The sequence below is a fragment of the Gossypium hirsutum genome, chromosome A13, assembly GCF_007990345.1.
Source record: "Gossypium hirsutum isolate 1008001.06 chromosome A13, Gossypium_hirsutum_v2.1, whole genome shotgun sequence".
NCBI lineage: Eukaryota > Viridiplantae > Streptophyta > Magnoliopsida > Malvales > Malvaceae > Gossypium > Gossypium hirsutum.
Genome location: NC_053436.1, coordinates 104,586,487 through 104,611,261, shown reverse-complemented (window position 1 = coordinate 104,611,261; position 24,775 = coordinate 104,586,487). Strand labels below are relative to the sequence as shown.

General features: G+C 31.1%; 2 protein-coding genes and 2 long non-coding RNA genes across 8 annotated transcripts; all 4 read right to left on the bottom strand.

Moving 5' to 3' along the window:
- Positions 1-311: 311 nt before the first annotated feature.
- Positions 312-1,552, bottom strand: LOC107893234 (uncharacterized). The gene has a single exon (XM_016818171.2). The coding sequence runs from the start codon at positions 1,437-1,439 to the stop codon at positions 411-413; it is 1,029 nt and encodes a 342-aa protein (XP_016673660.1). The 5' UTR covers positions 1,440-1,552; the 3' UTR covers positions 312-410.
- An 11,182-nt stretch (positions 1,553-12,734) lies between these two features.
- On the bottom strand, positions 12,735-15,711 carry LOC121212552 (uncharacterized). Of its 2 annotated transcripts, none has more exons than XR_005907848.1 (7): positions 15,384-15,711; positions 15,051-15,155; positions 14,670-14,758; positions 13,575-13,675; positions 13,293-13,466; positions 13,091-13,203; positions 12,735-12,980 (listed from the first exon to the last, which is right to left on the bottom strand). It is a non-coding gene; the product is annotated as an uncharacterized lncRNA (long non-coding RNA). The 2 variants fall into 2 exon arrangements; XR_005907849.1 differs by having other exon boundaries at positions 15,449-15,711.
- A 1,255-nt stretch (positions 15,712-16,966) lies between these two features.
- On the bottom strand, positions 16,967-18,835 carry LOC107920120 (uncharacterized). Of its 4 annotated transcripts, none has more exons than XR_005907844.1 (5): positions 18,654-18,835; positions 18,454-18,520; positions 17,669-17,765; positions 17,316-17,390; positions 16,967-17,228 (listed from the first exon to the last, which is right to left on the bottom strand). It is a non-coding gene; the product is annotated as an uncharacterized lncRNA (long non-coding RNA). The 4 variants fall into 4 exon arrangements; XR_005907845.1 differs by lacking the exon at positions 18,654-18,835 and adding an exon at positions 18,589-18,648; XR_005907846.1 differs by lacking the exon at positions 17,669-17,765 and having other exon boundaries at positions 18,654-18,810.
- A 1,029-nt stretch (positions 18,836-19,864) lies between these two features.
- LOC107894445 (transmembrane emp24 domain-containing protein p24delta9) lies at positions 19,865-23,557 on the bottom strand. Its single transcript, XM_041085556.1, has 6 exons — positions 23,330-23,557; positions 23,044-23,253; positions 22,814-22,890; positions 22,236-22,675; positions 21,476-22,138; positions 19,865-20,315 (listed from the first exon to the last, which is right to left on the bottom strand). The coding sequence occupies exons 1-4, from the start codon at positions 23,540-23,542 to the stop codon at positions 22,486-22,488; spliced, it is 690 nt and encodes a 229-aa protein (XP_040941490.1). The 5' UTR covers positions 23,543-23,557; the 3' UTR covers positions 19,865-20,315; positions 21,476-22,138; positions 22,236-22,485.
- Between the last annotated feature and the right edge of the window lie 1,218 nt (positions 23,558-24,775).

The window sequence follows — 24,775 nt, the reverse complement described above, 5'->3', positions numbered from 1 at the left end:
GACTATGAATTAAGATTAAAAGAATACAATTGAGTAGGTTAAAATGAATTTTATAATTTTTATATTTTTTAAATAATTTATTTAAAATGAAGTTATGAGATTAATTGAATTGTGTATGTAGTTTCAAAATCCATGCCTGAAACCTTTGGTAGGTTTATAAACCCAACTTCCAATTATTTACACAAAAGGATGAATGATGGAAAGTAGTGTTCCAAAATGATTGGTTTTTCAACATTTGTCAGAATATTTTTAATAAGTTTTTAGAATCGATTTAGTAAATGTCTTGTAATAATAAACAACATAAAAGAATGTCCAAAGTTAAGCTGATAAACCTGAAAAGAAAAAAGAAAAAACAATACAATTTCTTTAATATCCTAGTCCCAGGGTCCCTAGTTAACTTGATATAGTTTTTACCTGGAGGAAACAGGATTCAAAGCTTTAGCTAAGCCATTCATGGCACTATAACCTTTAGAACTAAATCCCAAGCACACAAGTAGGCCTTGCCTGTAAGGCAAAAAAGTCTTCTTCCTCATTTCTTCAGCTTGTGTTTTATATGCAGTATAGTGCAAGTCATGTGGTGATGGTGGAACCCTCTTTTTACCTATCCCATTCACAGCCTTGGTCTTGCTTGGCCTTTTGTTCTTAGATTCATGAACCACACCATTGGTTTTGTTGCTCCCTGGTTTCTTTTCCTTCGCTGGTGAAAATGAAATTGTTGACCACAGCTTACTATTGTTGTTGTTATTGTTTGTTCCTTCACTTTTGCTCCTTAGAAAATCTTTCAAGAAAACCCATCTCCTTGAGATTCTCCCAGCTGATGAACAACTTGTTCCATTATTGGTGTCAGCTTTGTTGCCTGAATCTTTGTCCAAGCACATGGTTTGGTCATCACCGAAAGCAGCATGTCTGAATGGGGACATGGATCTTGTTCTTCTTCTTAGGGACTTATCCCTCAGCCTCAGATCTCTGCCCCTTATTTTGTTATCTGCATCTTCAGTTTCATCATCATCATCATCTTCATGTTCAAGATCCAGCAATGGAGCTAATACCTGAGGCCTTTCCAAATGGGTGGCTAATTTCATGGGTCTAATCTTTCCGTTCAAGAAAAGCTCATCAGCTGAGCTCATGGATCCTGTTTGACCCGACCCTGTAGGTCCGAACCTCGCAGAGAACTCGAAATCAGGAGAAGAGGGTTGTGTTGATGATGACACCCTTGAAGAAGCAACAACTGATGATGCCATTGCAAAGTGCATGGGGCTAGCTGGTGCACTGTAAAAGAACCCACTATTGATGAACCCTGGTCCAGGTCCAGGCGCCCGTCCAGGGCTTGAAGGAGCACTGGCATAGGGTGTGGAGCTGGTGCTTTCATAGCATTCAGGGAAAACTTGGGGCTCAGGGTGGGGAACTAAAGTTTGGCCATTTTGGGTTTGGAACTCCATGTTTTTAGAAGGTTTTTGCGGTGATTGGTGGAAAAAAAAACGGAGGAAAATTTGTGGAAATGTTCGTAAATAGAATGAGATAGAAATGAGAAAGTGAATGCCTTACGAGATTTTGTTCATCAATGGGGGTGCTTTATAAATCCTCAAATACGCCAAAATTTTATGCATCAATAAATTAATAAATATTGTATTTTTGGAGCTATAGTCCCTCACAATCATGAGCCCTCAAATTATAATAAAGTATTATTATTTTAGATTTAAGATATTTAAAAAATTAATTTAATATTGTATAAAATTCTAAAATCTTAAATTTTTGGTTTTAAAATCCTAAGCCCTTAAAGATAAATTTTAAATTTAATTAAAAATAATTATTATTTTGAGGTAATTTGATAAATAATACAAATTTAAGAACTAAATTTTTTTTTCAATAAAATTAAAAGACTAAATAAATTATTATACCAAAAACAATAACTCAATTATTTGTGAAGAGTGGCATTGACAATTTAATAATTTATTCACAACATCAAATTGTAATGATTTTAAAATTATAAATATGATATACTAATAACAATTTTTATTTTTTATTTTTGTAATTTAGTAAATGCATTAGTAATTAAATCATAATGAATGGGTTCACATACTAATATAAGAAATAAAAAATGGAAGGGGGAGACATTGATTGAGTCCTACAACTTTCAAAATTATTTGAAATTCAATTTCACCCAGAATTTAAAACTCGATGTCTGCCCATCTCATTTAATAATACCATGCTTGAAGGTGTGAATACAAGTATCAATGTTTTCTTTTTTTGAACCTATAGGTGTTTCATTGTTGGGCACAAAATAAATACGATATCGATATGTGATTGTATCGACACAAATTATGAATACACCATCATTTAGTAAGGGTGAATGAATAATTCTGTTAATCTAATGTCTCTTAAACAACTAATAATTTAATTTAGTTTAATTTTTTTAACATATTTTCATCCTTTAAATAAAATTACTGATTTCGTTCTTGGAAAGCAGTGAAAGAAGAATAGTGAAGGATAAAGGAAGGGTTAATCTAAGATTAAACCCTAAATTAGTTCATTGTTAAACTAGCAAGTCCATACTTTTTTTCTTTTTAATTTTTTTTTTGGAAGGAACAATAATATTAAGGCATAGGTGCACCATAGAATAACGAAATTATCACGTATAATTAAAATATGTTATAAGTCCTTATACTATTTATAAATTTGAAATTTAATCTCTATATTTTTATTTTCAAGAATTTAATCCTTTATACTTTTCAAATTGCAAAATTCAAGTCCAATTATTAACTCTTTTTTGTTAAATTTGTTGGTGTGATATTTTAAAATTAAAAAAAAATTCTCCTTGGTAGCCATGGAATTAAAAAAGGATATTCTAATGAACCTAAATAAAATAATTTTAACAGTATTAACAATTGAATTTGAATTTTTAAATTTGAAAAGCAAAATGACTAAATTCTTATAAATAAAAGTATAGGGGTTAAATTCTAAATTTTTGAAGAGTATAGAGACTTATGGAACATTTAACCTTCACATATCTATGTTATATTTGTATTTTTTTATCCTTATAATATTTGAAACTAGTATGGTTTCAACTCACGCTTTGTGTTAGGTTTATTATCTATTTGTGTCAAATTGTAAAAAAAAAAAATTTGAATGTTAAAATATGCTTTATGCCCCTATATACTTTCTACATTTGAAATCTAGTCTCTCTACTTTTATTTTTCAAGAATATAGTCCTCTACCTTTTGAATTTAAAAATTTAGGTCCAGTTCTTATAACCATTAAAATTCTTCTATTAAATTCTCTTATGTGACATTTTGAAATTAAAAAAAAAATTAGTAGTCATATAACAACAAAAATAATGTTGAAATTATTTATTAGGATTTTTCTCCTAAAACCACTCATTCGAAATCGTCAAGATGAAATAATTTTTTTCTGTTGAAATAGTTTCTTGTGAAAAATTGGTGCCATTATGTTTATTGAAATATTTAAAAATATTAACTATTTGGACTAATTAATGGCACTATAAAAGTAGAGGGAACAAACAATGTTGAAAATTAAATTATATAAATTAAATCTTCTTATACAGCAGGGGAGTTTGCTAATCTAGCTCGCAAGTCCAGCTCGCACAAACCGAGTAAGGATCGCGGCCCCAGTCCGCATATACCAAAGGTGCTCGGCGACCTAGAGTGAAACATGTGTCCAGTGGGCCTAAAGCCCACTTAGAATGTTAATTAATAACCAAACATCAAAATTTCTGAACAAATTTTCAATATACTTATATAATTGCTCTGTAAATATATAATAAAAATATTTATGATCTCAATTTATAGAAATGAGGTCTGATACCTTACTTTCTAAAATCACTTGACCTTAGAATCTTACCACCTGAACCTAATTATTCTTTCATTTAACATAAATCATTAAATCAAATTTTATCATTACATCATATATTACTTGTAAATATTAAATAATAATATTTACAGACTCACACGTCAGATTTGTGACCCCAAAACCACTATTTCGGATACTATTAAAAAATGAGCTGTTACAATAACCACAAAGTGTTTTAATTGAAAAATTAACATTATTACCTATTTGGACTAACTAATAATATTATAAAAATATAAGACCAAATTAAAATTAAAATAATAAATTAAATATTAAATTTAGACATATTAGAGGAATTAAAACTTATATTTAACCTTTTTGTAAAATACAAAAAAAGGAAAAATGGTTGATGTGTCACGTGTTACCTTCTTTTTATATATGTGTATGGATATGGCTTAGTATTTGATATCAATAAACTTTTATATATATGTGCATGGAAGCTAAGACTTAGAGTCGTATTTGCTTTCATCCATCAAAATTTGTGAAAGCAAATACGACTCTAGGTCTTGGCTTCCATGCACGACAAAGGGACATTGTATTGTTGCCTGAACCTGTAATGTTGCAATAAAGGAATGTAAGCCCGTTGTCATCCTCCACTCTTTTCCTCACTTGTATTGTGATCACACCGAATATTTTCCAACCGAATGAATCATGGTGTTCTACATAAAAAAACATACATCATTGCAGTAATAAATGTATATCCTTTAAGATAGTACAAGGACTAAATCCCTGATTTGAGGATAATAGAGGGGCCTAAACCATAATATAACTAAGAAAAGGAAAAAATACCCAAATAAATGGATTTGCCATTTCCGAAAATGAAATTAATAGTATCTTCAATGTAGTAGTCTTTGAAGAAATGCATGCCCCTATCGTAGCACAATGTATCTTGAAACCCTATGAACTTGCTGCGTTGTCCCCTGATATTCTCATGGTGATTGTCTATACCAAGATTTTTATACCATCCAGTATCTCAGCTGAATTTGTAACAAAAACAAGCCATGAAAGGACCAAGAAACTTTCCCAAGATTCAATAACAAACCTAATAATATAATGCTCAAGTCATTTACAGTACTATAAATTAATATGAGAAAAGTTGTAATAAATGGAAACGTTATCACTTTTGTAACGACCTGATACCACGGGTGTCAGAAAATGTATTTTTGAAACTCCGTTTTCATAAATTAGACTCGTAAACATTTCTAAAAATATTTACGAAGTTAGTTGTGTGGTTAATTAGGTTTTGGTTGGGTGAATTTGCATGAATTAAGAGTAATTAGGTATAAGGACTAAATTGCATAAAGAGTGAAAGTTAAATTATAAATTAAAGAAAAATTAAAGGGTCCAAAGAAGTAATTATGCCACTGCTTATAAAAGCATAAGATAGATATTTATAAGTTTATATATTATTATATATACTCTTAATGTTTAAGTATGTATATATATTATATATATTATATTATATTATATAATAAAACAAACAAGTAAAAGAAAAAGAAACAAAGAACAAATGAAGCAGGAAGAAAAAGAAAGAAAGGAGAAACTAGGGTTTCAAAGTTCCAAGCTTAATTAGTTAGTCAATTTAGTCCATTTTTCTTGTAATTTTTATGTTTTTTGGAATCTTGGTATTAAATACTACCCGACCCATGTCAAAATTTTAGAAATTATTGAGTTTTTAGATGTTGTTAATGTTGAATAATTTTAGTATTAGGGACTAAATTGATAGATTTTTAAATTAGAAATGAAAAAGGATTAAATTGTAGAACAAATAGTAATTTTTGTGTAATAGGGACTAAATTGTGAAAATTTTAAAATTTAGGAATTTATGTGAAAATAGGGAGTTAAATCTAGTTTAAAATGAAAATTGAATGAAAATAAAGAATTTAATGTGAAGAATAAAAGTTAGTCTTGGTTTAGGGACTAAATTGAAATTTAGGCAATATTTGAGTAAAAAAATTGAGATGTTCAATATGAAATTGAATTGTGTTGTATTGATGATTTTTAATTGTTTTAATTCCGTAGCTAACATCATACCGAAACCCTCGACTAAAAAGGGAAAAGATAAAGTCGACGAGGAATAGCTCAGGATTTCTGGTTTGTATTTCTATAATCCGAATTTAGTTGTTAATTGTTATAATTTAATTTAATGTGTATGGTAAGTGTTGAGGTGGGAATTATTGTGTTTTGCAATTGAAATGGATTGATTTAGTATGTGATGAATTTATATTGATTGAATTGGTATATATATTGAATATATATATTGATTATTTGAATTGAATTGAATATTGGTTGTATTTGAAAAGTGAATTCAAACCCAATTAATTATATCGAACTGAGTTGGATATAGATGGCATGTCATAGGATTGAAAGAGTTCAGGGTTTCTTCGACTTCAAGTAGATGAGACATTGGGTGTCAAATTATTACTTTAGATATATTCGATGAGGCACTAGGTGCCAATTTACTTCGGTTTAGCCGATGCGACACTGGGTGTCAAATTATTACTTCGAATTATCCGATGAGGCACTGGGTGCTAAACTGGTGTGTTTTGGTTGGACCTGTGTATCCGTCCAAGTCCGAGTCGTGTTAATAGGGGTAATTAATTGAAATTGCATTATGATTGATGTTAGATGATATGTGTATTATATTGTGAAAAGCTATTTATATAGCAAGTATGAGAATTGCGATATTGTGAAACAAATGAAATATGATATGGCTATTGTAATACTTAGATTGTATATTTGTGATTTTATATCTTTTGAGATTTGGATTATAGAAATACCATTGAATTTTTACTCATTGTACTATTTTGTTTTCCGTGCGCAAGTTAGGTACTTAATTTTGATCGTCAATTCAGCATCCAACAACGGTCCCGATCTCAAACGTGGTAATGTTTATCCTTTTTTTTCGACATGTACCTAGGGTGTCTAACTATTAATCATTTTGTGGATTGATTGTAAATAAGATTATAAATTAATATTGGTTGGTTATATACATATAAATATGTGTTTATGTTTGAGGTCATATTATGGCATGTTTAAGTTAATGTTTAAATGAACATGAAATAGGCAGAATAGATTAAATTTGGCATGTTTACAAATTAGACTTGAATGATACTTTGATGATATGATTTGATGATATAATTGTGGTACCAATAGGGGTACATTGGTTAGACACCTGAGATGTATGTTTTGATATGAAATGGATGTGTTTGATTGTGTTTTGATTTGGTTAAATGAATGACTTTTAAGTTGTTTATTGTCCAAGCTTGCAGGGAATGGTAAACTTGTTGTTTATGGTTCATTTTGAGTCTATACGGATGTGTGACTGGACCATGTGAGACACACGGCTAGCACATGGGCGTGCGAGCGAGGCCATTTCGAAAGGGCACACGGTCTGGCAATCGGGCGTGTGGTTTGGCCGTGTGACCCAAGTCAAAGAGTTACACGGGTATAGACACGAGCTGGGACATGGCCATGTGTCCCTATTTCGAATACCCACACGGCCTGAGACATGGACGTGTCTCCTGACCGTGTGAACCCTGCAACTTTGAAAATTTTAATATTTCGCAAAAAATTCTCTAAGTTTCTGAATTAGTCTCGATTTTTTTCTAACACGTATTTTGGGCCTCGAGGGCTCGAATAAGGGACAATATGTTTGAGTTTGATTGGTTTTGACTTGAATATTTTATAATATGAAATGTTTTGAAATTATGTTTGTTTGATCGGTAATTGTAACGCCCCCACGCCCGAGACCGTCGTCGGAGTCGAGTATGAGGTGTTACTAAGCTTAATTTAACATATTTAGAACTTTGGATTATTTATTTCTACATTCGCAGCTTTTAAGCTACTTGCATCACAGTCACAAGAAAAATCATATCTCGAGTTACGAAACTCGAAATCAAGATCCATAAATTTTCCCTGAATCTAGACTCATATACCTATCTACTAATGTTTTCCTAGAATTTTTGGTTGGGCCATTTAGTACAGTTTATTAGTTAAAATTACCCCTGTTTCAGGACTTGACTGGTCTGACCTCTATTTACTACGAACCACATTTCTCTCTGTACAAAATTCATATGAATATGAGGTTTATTTCTCCTGAAACTAGACTCAATAAGGATTCTGAGAATATAAAATAAACTACCTAATTATATCTTTACAATTTATGGTGAATTTCTAAAGTTGGAACAGGGGATTCAGAAACTGCTATGACCCTGTTTCACTAAAATTCTAATATCTTCTTACATATAATTTCTTTTCTTGTTTCATTTGTTTCTTGTGAAACTAGACATAATAAGCTTCAATTTGATATGTATTCCATCACCAAATTCAATTTCTATGATTTTTAGTAAATTTTCAAACTCGCGTCAGTGTTGCTGCAGTATCCTGTTTATGGCAAATTTCATCCCTTTTGATGAGTTTTTATACACTAAGTATCTTATTAATTTTCCTTATCATCAAACATAATCTAAACTAACCATTTTCATAATTTATCATTATCAAACATTTCCTCAACCATTCCATTACCATACCATAAGATCATTTACACAAAATAGATATATTGCTATACATGCCATACTTAAATTTACAAGCCTTTACCAAAAGTCTTCCGGATAGTGAGACTGAGCCTTCGACCTATCCCGACTCCTGAGCTGGCTTGGCCAATACTACAATGAGTAAGAAGCAGGGAGTAAGCATAAATGCTTAGTAAGTTCATATGCAAATAATAACATAATAAACAGTCATACCAATCAACATTAGCATGCATCACTAAAACACATGTCACATTTCAAATCATTTTTCATCATCTTATTACCTTATCGTGATTGTATCAATACTCAACCCGAGGGTTAAATACATACCTGTTCAAAATATCCATTTCACATCACTTACCAATACGTCTCTTTACATCTCAAATATTCCTCCCTTTGAGTAAAATTTTACCCGTTGAACACATCGGAATATAATTCGGATACATGGATAACTTGCATATAAGTGCCACATATTCAATCAAGCAATCATGTAACCCGCCCATAAGCGAACTCGGACTCAACTCAACGAGCTCGGGCGTTCGCATCCATAAGTGAACTCGGACTCAACTCAACGAGTTCGGATGCCTAGTTACATCTCACGAACTCGGACTCAACTCAACGAGTTCGGACATTCGCATCCATAAGTGAACTCGGACTCAACTCAACGAGTTCGGATGCTCAACCATCCTAGTGACATGTCACTTGTATCCTAATCTATTCCTAAGGTTCAAACAGGCTTTTTCCTTGAACACTTATCCTTGCCGTCTTCCGTAGAATGCCGAAATCAATACTCGGTAACAATTATATTTAACAAGTAGCTCGCATAATTTACATATTATTTGAAATTAACCACAAAGCATACATTTCATAATTAAATTCAGCATAGCATATAATTAACATCAATAACTTAAAAATAACAATTATGCTACTTTATTTACACATGAACTTACCTTGGTACCAAAATACAAGGATTTTGCAATCTAGTCCACAATCTTTTCTTTTCCTCGATTGAGGTCGATTCCACGTCTTTCTTGATCTAAAATAACACATTTAGCTTATTTAATACTCACATTATCAAATTAATCCTTAACTCAAATTTTGGCAAAATTACAATTTTACCCCTAAACTTTTGCATATTTACAATTTTGCCCCTAGGCTCGGGATTAAACTTTATTCCTTATTCTTATGTTTTACAACATGCTGATCACTTTTCTCTTCTATGGCAATATCAAATTCTCACTCTAACATGTACTTGTGACTATTAGGTATTTTTACCGATTAAGCCCTTTTACTCGTTTTTGCTTAAAATCGAGTAGTACAAGTTGTCTAACATAATTTAAAACTTCATATTCTATCATAAAACATCAAAATACACAAATTTCGGCCTTGGAATCACTTAAATAACAAATTTCGGCTAACATAAGCTTTATCGAGTTACCGGGATCTCAAAAACGTAAAAATCATTAAAAACGGGGCTTGGAATCACTTACTATGGAGCTTGGAAGCTTGAAACAAACCCTAGCTATGGAGAACCCTTGAAATTTCGGCCTAATGAAGAAGATGGACAAAAATTAGCTTTTAATTTTGTTTTTAATTCATTTTAATAACTAAATGACCAAAATACCCTTACTACTAAACTTTCCAAAAATTCCTTCCATGTCCTAATTTTGTCCATGAACTTAAAATTGGTAAAATTGTTATTTAAGACCTCCTAATTAATATTTCAAAGTAATTTCATACTAAAAACTTCTAGAATGCAAATTTTGCAACTTATTCAATTTAGTTCCTGACTTTAAATTAAACTCGTTATGCCCAAAATTTCTTCACGAAATCTTCACACAATTATGCATTCATATCATAAACCTCAAAATAATTATAAAATAATAATTTCTATCTCGGATTTGTGGTCACGAAACCACTATTTCGATTAGGCCCTAATTCAGGATATTACAGTAATGCTCTGAAACCCTATTCTAACGACAAAAGTGGGTTAGGGGTGTTACAGAAAGGCAATTTTGGCAGCCAAAAAGTAATCGCTTTCCACCGCCACTATCACACTATTCACCGTACCAAACTGCTTCACCGTCCCATTAAACACTATCTTGAGCATATCTAGGGGTAGAGGTAAGCATTTGAAAGAATCGAGTGAAAAAAATTCGAGTTAATCAAGTTGACGAGTCCTATTTTATCATCATAACTCAATTTGAAATTTTTTCGAATCAAGTAAAGTGATATTAAATTCAAGTCGAGTTGAATAGAATCAAGTGAAATTGTTCGAGTTAAATTTAAAAAATTAAACATGTCAAAATAAAATCTTTTTTACAGTATAACTAATTTCATGTCAGAACACATAAATTTAAAATATTTTTTTTAAAAAAATAGATACTTTAATATGTTAAACTTCAAACTAAGATGGATCCAAAAGGGTGCAATTGAAGCCATTAATGATGGTGGCTTCTCGTTCTATACGCATATATAAAAGTTTCACTATCAAATACTAAACCATATCTATACAGTTTATATATAAAAGGAAGGTAACACTTATATATAAACAGAAGATAAGACGAGCACATCAACCATTTTTGCTTTTTTTTTTTGCATTTTACAAAAAGGTTAAATATCGGTTTTAATTCCTCTAATGTGTCTAAATTTATTATTTATTTTATTATTTTAATTTTAATTTGGTCTTATATTTTTATAATATTATTAATTAATTCAAATAGGTAATAACGTTAATTTTTTGATTAAAACATTTATTGGTTATATATAATTTTTTACCCAAAAGTGTTAGAGGTTGATACATGGCTCCGCATTTCTTTTAGGTTTGTATCGTTTTTTTTTACATTATAAGATAATTCTCAAATTTTAATTTTAACCTCTAATCTATGTTGAAACTTAAGATTTAATTTATATACTTTAATTTTCATCATTATTTGGTCCATCTACTTTTATAGTGCCATTAATTAGTCTAAGTTTATATTTTTAAATATTCAATCAAAATAATGGCATCAATTTTTCATATGAAAACTATTTCAACAAAAAAAAATCATCTTAATGAATACAAATGAGTGTTTTTACGGGCAAAATCCTAATCAATATTTTCAATATTATTTTTGTTGTTTTATGGTTATCAAACATTTTTTTTTCAAATTTCAAAATGTCACGCCAAAGGATTTAATAGATTAATGGCGGTAAGAACTGGACCTGAATTTTTAAATTCAAAAGGTAGAGGACTATATTCTTGAAAAATAAAAGTAGAGAGACTAAATTCCAAATGTAGAAAGTATATAGAGACATAGAGCATATTTTAACATTCGAATTTTTTACTCTATAATTTGACACAAATAGATAATAAACCTAAGGCACGTTTGGTTCGCTGTATTGGATTAGAGGTGTATTGGATTAGAGGTGTAATGGATTAGAGGTGTATTGGAATAGAGGTGTAATAGCAAATCAACTGTTTGGTTGAATGTAATGGAATAGAGGCGAATAGTAATCTTGTGTTTGGTTGAATGGAATAGAGGTGTAATAGCATAATGGAAAAAACTAAAATGACTAGAATACCCTTAGCATAAATTTGTTTTGGTAAATGATTATTGTTATTGTTATTTAAATTTTAATAAGATTATTAATATCAATAATAAATAATTTAATCATATTTAAACATAATTATTATTAAATATATTATAATTAAAATATATAATTTAATAAAATTCTTAATAATCAATATTCTTATATGAATTTACTCAAATCATAATATATGATACTATAAAATATAAATTAACATAATTATTATTAAATATATTATAATTAAAATATATAATTTAATAAAATTCTTAATAATCAATATTCTTATATGAATTTACTCAAATCATAATATATGATACTATAATTTACTCAAATTCTTATATGAATTTAATAAAAGATCATTTGAAATAATTAATATTAAAATTAATATGTAACTGTTTGTTACTCATTCTTTGTTTCTTATTCTTTTTGTTTTGATCATGTATCAATCATTTAAACCAAATGCTTGGTTGTATTGGACAGTGTTTTATTACTTTATAAATGCATGATTTTATATACACAAATACATATGTATAGGAAAATTATCTGAATGAATGGTTAATATTTATTATCAGCAAAACTTAGTATATACACACATAAATTAAGGTAAGATAATTAACTCGATATCTAGCTTGAGCAGCTCGAGTTTGTCTAAACAATACATCAAAACTTTTTATTTTGAAGCTTATAAACTTAAACAGCTTAAGTGTCTTATTTTTCATTATGCTATAAAGGGAATATAAATAAATACCAGAATTTTGATACGAAAAATTGCAGCAAGCAAAGCAATATCCTGCTATTAAACTCACTATAAAATATGTAATATAGCAAACAAAGATCTCTCAACTGATCTTTAATCTTTTTAATCATTTGTAAATAAAAGAAAAAATTACAAAAAAGAACAACCTGCAGAATGTTTGATGACAAAAACTAACAAAAATCAATGATTCAATATCAAATTCAAGATGCATTCTCCTTTTTCAGCTTAGCAAGTTCTTGCTTGATGACTCCAGACCTCTGCAAAACCGTATTACAGCTCGTCAAGCTTCGATTGAAGTTTTGAGGAAGTGCTTTCAAGAAAAGAACTCTGGTATAAAACGGGTATAGGGGGTGTATCGGAAACTGACCTTGATCTTAGCCAACATAAGCTTGAACCTATCAAAGTCGTTGAGAGATGCTCTTCTCTTCTGGACAATCAACTTTCTACCCCACGAGCTACTTTCCCATTTGTTCTTAACATCTGTAAGTTAACATAAGAGTGATAAGAAAGAAAACATATCTTCAAGAAACAACATTACAAATGCTGGTGAAAGCTGTCGTCGTCCTTACCAGCCTTCTCCATAGCTTCGAACCTTGGCATCCTCATCCTTATGAACAACTTATGAAAATTGTTGTAAATGCCATAGCATTTATGAGTTCCTTATGAACAGATTTACAACAAGTATTACTCTTATGACCAAGAATTGGAAACCACTCTCAGTTAATCTTGGAGCTTCTTTATCTCTGTAGAAATAGACATAAATACATCATGACACCAATCGTGAGATATAGAACCCTCAATATCTATTGCATAAAAGAAATGAAGCTAAAGTTCATGGCATGATATAACACCTCTGACGCAAAAGACCACGCTGAAAAATTCTCATCATGGAAGAGCTGAAGCTCGTTGATTTTTCAGCTTGTCCTGAACTTATAAGTTGCAGCAAGAAACACTGCTTAACAAAGCTGAAGTAAGAAGCAGCTCAAACATAAAAACTAAACAGTTGAGCAAATTCAAAACTAATTGCATAATTCTGCATCACATACACTACCATTAAGAACATAAATTATGCCAATGACAGTTCTAACTTTTTCCTTATAAACATACTCATGCATATACAGTATCTCACAAAGGTTCTCTAAAAAATATTTATTGGATGGGCAAAAGCGGATAATAAGTTCTAATCCTTCCGATTAAATTTAGAAAACTTAGCAAAGAAAAAGCCTTTTGACTGATATTTATTTGACCAAGGGCAATCAATACCATTAAACCATTTATGTCTAATATATTGCAATGTAAGAAAATCTATACCCCAGCATGAAAGGCTGCATAAAATTTAAATATTTGATAAGTGAATGGCCAGTAAGACCAAATTTGAGAGGTATGTCCCCAGAACAGAAGGTGAAAAAAGAGAGAAAAAACTGACAAAACATAAGGTAACCTATTAATCGTATTGCAAGGCAACCTGGAAAACCAATGGTATGAGATGAATGAAGAAACAAAACAGAAAATACTATATGGTTTGTACTCACTCTCAAATTTGATTAGAACAGCCATTATCCACCAGTGATATCTTGAACTAAAGTAGCTCAGAAGACTACCAAACGAAGATGACAATGACAATAGAAACAAAGAATATAAAGGTAATAAAAGACATTCATGCTCGACACATTGTAACGCTGGAAAACCAAATACAGCACAAAGAAGCACTAATCAGGAAATGGAATCGCATTCCCCCTTTTTTAGAAAAGAAAAATGAATAAGATTCCTTAAACTCGTTTACAGTACAGAAACAAATTGAAGAAACAGATCTTCAACCCACAAGCATTATATTTTCTTAAAAGCACAAAAATAATTTTCCATTCTTCTTTAACAGAATCATTTCTGCAATTCCAAACATTACAACCACAAATTTATATCACATGCACAAAATCATTAAATTGTACCTGGTGCAACATTTTTATACTTGCTGCTCCACATGTATACATTAGAAATGTTCGACAACCTCCACATATGAGTTGAGCCATTTCCATCCCTGCATGCTTATTTACAAACTTGGTGATCAAGCCATAATAATTTGATTCAACTTATTTACATATCGAAACACAAGGAATATTACTGACCACCCCATGTTTAATTTTTCTTTCACTTAAATTTTCTTATTTCTCTAATAAATTCTAGATAACAACACCATAATTAGCATTAACAGATGGTTTCGAACTATCTATCAACAAAGGAAACCGACATGAAAAAGGAAAAAGAAGATTCATCAATTGAATGCCGAAATAAGAGAACTTCCCAACCAAATAAAAAGAAAATAAAAATACCTGCGTGAGTGATTTGGTGTTAGAAAATTGATGGAGGTGAGAGAAGAAGAGAGTCGTGGTGAGGCTCTCACAATTGCAACAATCCTTCCAGTCGTTGCATAATTACTGTCCAAATTAAATACCCAGAATCAATACTTTATCACTCTATCCTTAACATTAACAAAATATAAACAGATAAAAGAGTACTAAAAAAGAGAGAAAGAGGTGAAAGTAGCCATAGATTTGAGCGAAACAAAACAGCAGCCTTGAGAAGAGAAGATATGCGAAGGACAAAGCTAAGGAAAATTGGAAATAAAAGATGAAGAACGGAAGAAGTAGAAGGAGGAAAGTTACCTGGATGAAGAAGGAGAAGAAGATGAAGAACGCAATAAGGAGAATGAGGAAAAAATAAAAATTACCTTAAATATCTAGGTCTCCTCTGCAATCAATGGAAAAAAAGGGAAACGTAGAGATGGTTGGAAAGAAAGTTACAGAAGCAGAAGATGAAGCTGAGGGCAAAAATTGAAAAAGAAAATCAAAACAGAGACGTAATAGCTAATCTTTGTTTTTGGAAGGGATTAGAAATCGGCGCTGAAGCAGAGAAAATGCCGAATCCGTCCGCAACGTAATAAGCCTGTATTACGGCAATACAGCGAACCAAACGCTGTATTCAGTGGGGCCACCGATTCGGGGTGTAATGGATTAGCCATTACACCCAACCAAACAAACCCTAACTCTATAATTTGTAATGGCTAATCCATTACACCCCGATTCGGTGGCCCCACCCAATATGCCGTTTGGTTCACCGTTTACCAAATCGGAGGTTTTGCTATTCCTTGCCTATTCCCTCAGCAACTGTAATAGGTATTCTTGACTTTTAGTTTGTAATAGCTATTCACCGTTTTGTTCTTTAGAGCACGTTTGGTTCGCTGTATTGGATTAGAGGTGTATTGGAATAGAGGTGTAATAGCAAATCAACTGTTTGGTTGAATGTAATGGAATAGAGGCGTAATAGTAATCTTGTGTTTGGTTGAATGGAATAGAGGTGTAATAGCATAATGGAAAAAACTAAAATGACTAGAATACCCTTAGCATAAATTTATTTTGGTAAATGATTATTGTTATTGTTATTTAAATTTTAATAAGATTATTATTAATAATAAATAATTTAATCATATTTAAACATAATTATTATTAAATATATTAAATATATTATAATTAAAATATATAATTCAATAAAATTCTTAATAATTAATATTCTTATATGAATTTTCTCAAATCATAATATATGATACTATAAAAGATAATTTGAAATGATTAATATTAAATATATTTTAATTAAAATATATGATTTAATAAAATTTAAAATAATTATAACTAATAAATTATCTTATATGAATTTGTATAATTTAAAATAATTATCATTACATATAATTTAATAATAATATATAATTTCATAAAATTATTGATAATAATTTTTCTTATATGAATTTATACAATTTAAAATAATTAATATTAAATATAATTTAATAATGATATATAATTTCATAAAATTCTTAATAATAAAATGTTCTTATATGAATTTACTAAAATCAAAATATAACTTGAGAATTATATTCTGCATAAACATAATTAACTTATATTAAGAAAATGTTAAATGAAAATGAAATTCTACATCATAATCCATATGTTATATAGTTTTACAACATCAAAAAGTTTGAACATCGATTTTACTTAATTAAACCAAAAAACAAACTTTAATGAGAAAAAAATTCCAAAAAGATCTAACTCTGCAAAAAGAAATAAAATATCCAACTGTTTTACTTAACTAATCAGATTGCTTTGCGTTGAGATCTTATTTATCTTTCAATTTCCAGAGCTAAAATGGATCAAGAGTGCTGAATTGAATTCCTCGTTCATGAAAAGTATAGCAGAGATTACTGAAGTTACCAAAAACAATTAAATTAAAATACAGTATTTAAAACAAATGGCGACAATAGATCAAACGATGCCATTACCTATTAAGTGCTTAAAGAACACCATATCCCTCAGAAAACAATACATTAGAAAAACTAGAATTCCATAATGTCTTAAAAAGTTCCCAACAACATGACATGACATGAAATGAATAAACACCATTTAGAAAAGAGATGTTCCCTTCCCCTTCTTGTCGCCACCAATTTCAAAATGCTTGCACCTCTGCAACAACACAAGACACAAACACCAACACATTAGCTCATCAAGCAAACACATTGGTCAACAAAGGGTTTTTCTCAATGCACAAACCTTGATTGGATGTTGGGATACATGCTTGCAACCCTGGCATTGCAGCCTGAGCACAATCTTCTTGGTGGTCTTGGCCTATTCAAACCATACAATGCCATTAATATTATATAACATGCTAGGAGTCTTGAGAAATAGCAATGATCAGAATGACAAAATGAGTTAACACTTCTTACTAACTAGTACCAGAAGATGCAGCATAAGATATTAGATCCTCTCTCGGTGTATCGAGAAATAGCAATAACTAAACATCCTTTACTAACTAGTATTAGAAGATTCGGCATAAGAATTCTAGATATTTTGGTTATATAACTAAACACCAAGCAAGATACAAAAGACAAGTGAAGAGGAATTACCTTCTTGTGGAACACTAGTTTGGTCTGACCACCATAACCTGATTTTTTAAGCAAATTTCTACCGCATTTTTAATGCCAATTTGATGTTCTTAACCAACTGCCATTAAACATTTACAAGAAAAAGAGAGAGTCAGCTGTTAATTAATAATAACCAATTAAATAATCATGCAGAGCTTAGTTACGCAATATTTATTGCGTCATTAGGGAATATATTGACCTAAGCAAACCTTGTATTCATCAAGCTAAGGCAGAAGATATCTATGCATTAATTTCAACCCCATAGTGTGGCATTGAAAGGGTTCTGAGCATGTTAACAAACTGATTTGATTATTGATGCAAGAACGAAAATGATAAGAATCGGGTTGAAAAACAGGTAGTATAATCCATGAACAAGCAACAGAATGTGAATCCCATGCTGCGAAATGTAATAAGACCATGTTTTTGCATGGGATAAGCAAACCAGATAGCATACATAAACCTTAAGACATAACATTGCAAAAAAGGATAATCATCTAGGCCTATTGAGCAGAGGTTTGATTCTACAAGAATGAACATGGTGCAACTTTACGACAAAAACTTAATTGCGATTTCAAGCTGCATATAAAGCAAGCAAAGAAGTAGAATTGGGTTCTAACTGACCATAGTGCAGTGTCATAGTGAACATTTAGAAAGCTTCATAGCTTCCAACTTCATCCGGATTCGAAAATTAACAGCCTATTGAAAAAAACATGCCTAATATGCCACAAAAGTGAGAACCCTATAGGCCTAGACTAAGGTCATGCAACTGGTAGTAGAGGCGCAGGCGGCGGTGCTGGAAGTTCAAATCTGTGAAAGTGATGAAATTTTTGGGTCCTGATAAAATAAAGAGCAAAAACGTATGAGAAGATGGAGCTGAGGGCAAAAATCAGTTTTAAGTTTACCTCTGCAATCAATGGAAGGGAAACGTCGGAGAGGATGAAGCTTGATGAGGGTAGAAAAAGATTACCTCCCTTCCCGCTACTGTTTCTCAGTCGCTGCAAGAAGCGGAAGAATGGTGAAGCCCTTTGACTGTCAGCGTACCTTTGGCTGGAAGAAGATGAAGGCGAATCGATTTGGCTGGAAGAAGATGTGAAAACATGAAGGTGAATCGATTTGGCTTGATTTGAGGATATGAAATCGACGGGAAATTTTTGGGGAGAAGAAGGCAGGCTATTTTGGTCTCAAAATTAAGGGCACGTTTGGTTCGCTGTATTGGGTTAGAGGTGTATTGGATTAGAGGTGTAATAGCAAATCAACTGTTTGGTTGAATATAATGGAATAGAGGCGTAATAGTAATCTTGTGTTTGGTTGAATGAAATAGAGGTGTAATAGCATAATGGAAAAAACTAAAATGACTAGAATACCCTTACCATAAATTTGTTTTGGTAAATAATTATTGTTATTGTTATTTAAATTTTAATAAGATATTAATATCAATAATAAATAATTTAATCATATTTAAACATAATTATTATTAAATATATTATAATTAAAATATATAATTTAATAAAATTCTTAATAATCAATATTCTTATATGAATTTACTCAAATCATAATATATGATACTATAAAATATAAATTAACATAATTATTATTAAATATATTATAATTAAAATATATAATTTAATAATATTATTAATAATCAATATTCTTATATGAATTTACTCAAATCATAATATATGATACTATAAAATATAATTTAACATAATTATTATTAAATATAATTTAATAAAAATATATAATTTAATAAAATTCTTAATATTAAATATTCTTATATGAATTTAATAAAATCATAATATATAATACTATATAATATAATTTAAAATAATTATTATTAAATATAATTTAATAAAAATATATAATTTAATAAAATTCTTAATATTAAATATTCTTATATGAATTTAATAAAATCATAATATATAATACTATATAATATAGATTAATAATGTAGATACTTGCTAAGAAAACATGGATTAAACAAATGTCAAGCATAGGCTTCTTCCAAAAAAAATTTTCTATGAACAATCACATAGGCATAAAGCAACCATGGTAAACTATAAAAAAAAAAGATCTATATGTTATCAAGCAGCAAATCTGTGTTTGTAACTTCTAATATATAAGTTCTGCATGCATATTCAAGAAAAACAACTAGTATACAAATCACTTACCATACAAAAGTTAAACTATAAAGCAGTAAACAGAGTGACATTAAAGTGAACTTGAAACAACCAACACTGACTCATAAAACAGATTCTTAAGCCTTAGCAACAGCTTTCTAGTGACATTTACATGCAATCGCAGGCTTTGAGAAATGATGTAGACTAGGGTCATTTTCTCATTTACAAACATTATGGACAAACATTGCAAGTATTGACAGGTTTTCTATCCACACTTTATTTCATCAAAAACATTGCAAGTATCTCTTCATCAGTCGAGTACAAATTATCAAAATCTGACTCGAACTCTTCATCATCCACATCGTCTCGTGGTTGCACCTCCAATTCATCCATCAATTCATCATCGGTCTCCTCATGCTTCCCAGCTAACTTTCTACGCAAAATGGCCTCAAGAACTGAAGGGAGTGCCTCTTCATCCCCTTCAAAGTACTTCTTGATTCGGGTTTTCAGCTCTGGCACCAAATAACTAAGTTAAACAACATAACAAAAAAACAAACTATCATGATTTATCCAAACAAATATATACATATATCATGATTTAGTTTCCCTTCCTTTCTCAACAACCAAACAAATAATTTCCAAATAAAAAAAAGTAAATTCCAGCAAAGAAGAAGCAAAGATTAAAAAAAAGTAATTTCATCTTATTCAACTCTTGGAAGAAATCATATAAAATTTAGTTTTAGCCTTAAGTTCTACACCAGTAGCATCAGTTGACACATTATACACATAGGCAAATTCAAAATACTAAGAAAGAGCTAAACATTGTAGTAACCGATTAACTTTCTGATATATTAATGAGTCATCCATTTCAACATCACCAACTACACATATAAATAAGAGTACCATAGAGTCGCATTTGCAAGCTATGCTACTCGTACTCGAGTATGTTCAGTTTTTTAAGTTTTTTGAGACATCTTCAAACTCGTATCCAGAGATATACCAAAAAAAGGCCAGCCATGAATACTTCAAGAAAAGAAATAAAAGTTGCAAGTCTAGAATTCCAAGCAACTACTGTTCTAGATGAAAAGGGCATATCAAAGCTCCTTTTCAAAAGCATAGGCAATTTTCCAACTGATGACAGCAAACTAATTCTAGAATAAGAGCTAAACTATATACATATATAACTCAAATATATGTGCTACAATGAAAAACAATCGGCTTCATCACCGTTCTCAACATGGTCTACTGTGTTATTAATTTTATGAATTTAAGCAATGAGAAATGCTACCAGAGTCACCGATCACCTCTCCTTAGGTAATGCCAATTTTTTATCTTTAGCTACAACATTCAGAGCAAACAGCAACAGATATGAACATCATATTTGAAATGAATGGATGGTCCACTGGAAGGCAAGTTATAATAGTAGTCCTATGCCCTACCAACTGTATTGATGCAAGTAATATCAAAGCTATTAACTAATTTAAGGGAGGCATCCAACAACAGAAGGCGAAGTTGGTCCATCCAAAGAAAAGACAAAAAGAAGCTGGAGTCCAAACACCATAGTTGAAGCAGGAAAATCATCTAAACAAAAGGCTTTGCATGTCCAGAACCAGAATGCAGGCATATTATAGCCTTGTGACAAGTATTATAACAAAAAAAATAACAGCCAAACCTCTTGTCCAGCACCAGTTGAAATGATTGAAGTCGGTGAGAAATCTTCCAATTCAGCAGCCTTTTCTCTTGCAAGAGCAACAACACTTTCAGGAAAATTGGCAAATTCTACCACATGAATACCAAAACTTTCAGGATAAACAGGTATATTTCAGAAGCTATAAATCATGAATAAAGCCTTAGTGCAACACATAAAGCAAATAACCTATCAAATAATTACAGTTCTTCACAGCTTGCAGACCTTAGCAGCAATAAGTCCACTAATTTGAGCCATATCACAAAGCAAAACAGCACCACACTTATCCGTAATCTGTCGAAACCTTCCGTAATCCCATTCCCTCGAATACGAACTACCACCACAAATCAATATCTTAGGCCTAAAATCAAGCGCCCTCTATTCCAACTTCTCATAATTTATATACCCAGTTTGTGGATTCACTTTATATGGCAAACTCTCAAAGAAAATTGAAGCAGAAGATACTTTTCTACCATGTGGGGTATAATACCCATGACTGGTATTCCCTCCTGATGGAGTATCCAATCCCATGATCCTATCTCCGGGCAATAGTAACCCAGTATAAACTGCGGCGAAGATGAAACTAACCCTAAAGAGAGCGTTGATGAAGTGTCAGCCGATTGAGATAACAAATCCATGGAACAAAAGCTTGCATTCAAACAAAACCCAAACGAAAAAAACGAATAAATAAGAGAAAAATTAAAACAGAGAAAGCCGAAGACAATGTTAAAACAAAGATTCATACCTGAAATCGGCCTCCGATGAAACAATGTTGAGGATTTGTTATGAAAGCAAAAGAAATGAGGATAGATCTGCAATGCCGATGGAAGAAGAAGCAGAAATCTATGAGGGTAGAAAAAGGAAACGAAAATAAGAAATGGGGTAAGGATTCTCTAATCGGCGCTGGATGGGAGGAATAACTATTACGGGACAGGGTGTATTAGAGAAGGAACAGATTTGGGATGTAATGGTAATACAACCAACCAAACAACAGATTAAATGGGGATTATGTGGGGCCCATCGATTAGGGGTGTATTGGCTATGCCAATACACCCAACCAAACATGCTGTAAGAGTAGCCATTTTTGAATTTGTTTCTTTGTAGCCAATACACCCAACCAAACATGCTGTAAGAGTAGCCATTTTTGAATTTGTTTCTTTGTTTAGCTCCTGCATTTCTTCCTCCCTGTAAAACATACAAGTTGAATAAGAAAACATGGAATCCAAGCCTATGATCATGTTATCCAGATCCTAAACTATCTTCGTCCTCAACTAGGGTAGTCATGAATTCGCAGCTATAATAACAGCAATGATTGTTTCATACCTCTCACGAAGATAGAACATCTCTTCATGAATGGCTGCGACTGTGTCATACAGTTTCTTCAACTCAATTTCCATTGTCTAGCATCAAATGAAACCAAATATTAAGTCATTAGCGGTGTCTAAGACGTATTTGACATTCATTCTCAAATAAATTATCTTTAGAAATGCAGAAACTCAAGAAAATGAAACACAAACAATAATAGATAATGAGAAAAGTTAGAAAACACATACATCAACCTGGCCTTTCTTCGCAACCTTGGACCAATCCTTAGCAGCAACACCACTTTTCCAATCGAAATCAATGGTCATCTTGACAGGAGGATTGTGTTTATTTGCCCAAAAACAAGTGGTGTAATCCCCACTCTCTGCTGCTGTAAATGCAAATGTACCTGAATCCACTTGATCTCCTAGGTGATAATTGTTCCCATTTGATGAACTCACCTATTTCATCATTTATTTAATTTCCCAAACACAGAAACATTTAACATAAAAATCATCAAAATTGTTTACAACATACCCTGACTACCAGTTTATGAGAATCAGGAAAAGGTTGACCTTCACTTGGATTCACAATGCTGTATTTCCCAACCGTCATTGCATTTGCCTTTATGTCTTCTGCAATGCATTTGGTTTTCCCAGATTCAAGCTCAAATCTCATCGATTCCCCTATCTCTGTTTCCACCACTAATCCTATCATTATCACAATGAAACCCAGATTTAATCCACACATTCTTGTCTTAGATTAACCAAAACCAATAATCCCTGTGCTTTTTCCTTTTTGGGTTCTAATATGAAACTTCCCAAACTTGGGATGAGATCTATTTTAGGGGCTGAATCATAGGATGTAAGTTCTTTAACTGATACAAAGTTGGTAATTTTGTATCATTTTTAAAGTCCACCACGACAATTTAGATGTTTTTCTTTTTTTCATTTAAATTTGTTACCAAGACTTCTCCAATCAAACATTACCATTTGTACATAATCTATACTCTGAACATACATAAAACACAAATTCCATTCTAATAATAATAATATGTTCATGCACAACTCCAAAACAACAGCAGCAACAAAACCAAGGGTTTGAAATACAAACTCGATCTTTCTACATACATAATGTGTATGTATTTCATATCTCAAAGCCTTGTTTATTGCTGGTGTTATACAAATGTTATCAATCAGAAAAGCTTGGTAGTGAAGAGAGTGTTTATTGAAGCATTTATAGAGGTGAAATGGCGAATGGATGGAGTGGATAGTAAGGGACCATATATATTACAACATTATGAGTAATTTTACCAGGATTGTGACTGACATTTTACTTTTAGAGTTATTTGGAAATTCAACTTCACCCAGAATTTAAAACTCAATGTCTGCCCATCTCATTTAATAATACCATGCTTTTAGGTGTGAATAGGAGTATCCATGTTTCCTTTTTCTTATTTGAACCTATAGGATTTCATAATACTGGGCCACAAAATAAATACCATACAAATTATGAATACTTAGTAAGCATTTTTGTAAGGGTGGATTAATAAGTCTGTTAACCCAATTAAAATCTCTCTTTAAAAACTAATAATTTAATTTAATACTTTTAACACGATTTTTTTTTTAATTTTCATCCTTTAAATAAAATTACTGATTTCGTTCTTGGTAAGCATTGAAAGAAGAATAGTGAAGGATAAAGGAAGGGTTAATATAAGATTAAACCCTAAATTAGTTAATTGTTAACTAACAACTCCATACTTTTTTCCTTTTTATTTTTTATGGAAGGAACAATAATATTAAGGAGAAATTATTTTATGGACCTTTCTCACCACATCATCCATGATCATTTTCCAGTTATTTAATGATATTTCAACAATTTTTTCCATGTCATTGGCACATAATTTTGGTAATTTTTTTACCCAACCCTTAAACAATAAACCATCAACTTGAAACCATAAACCCGAACCCCAAACCCAAATCG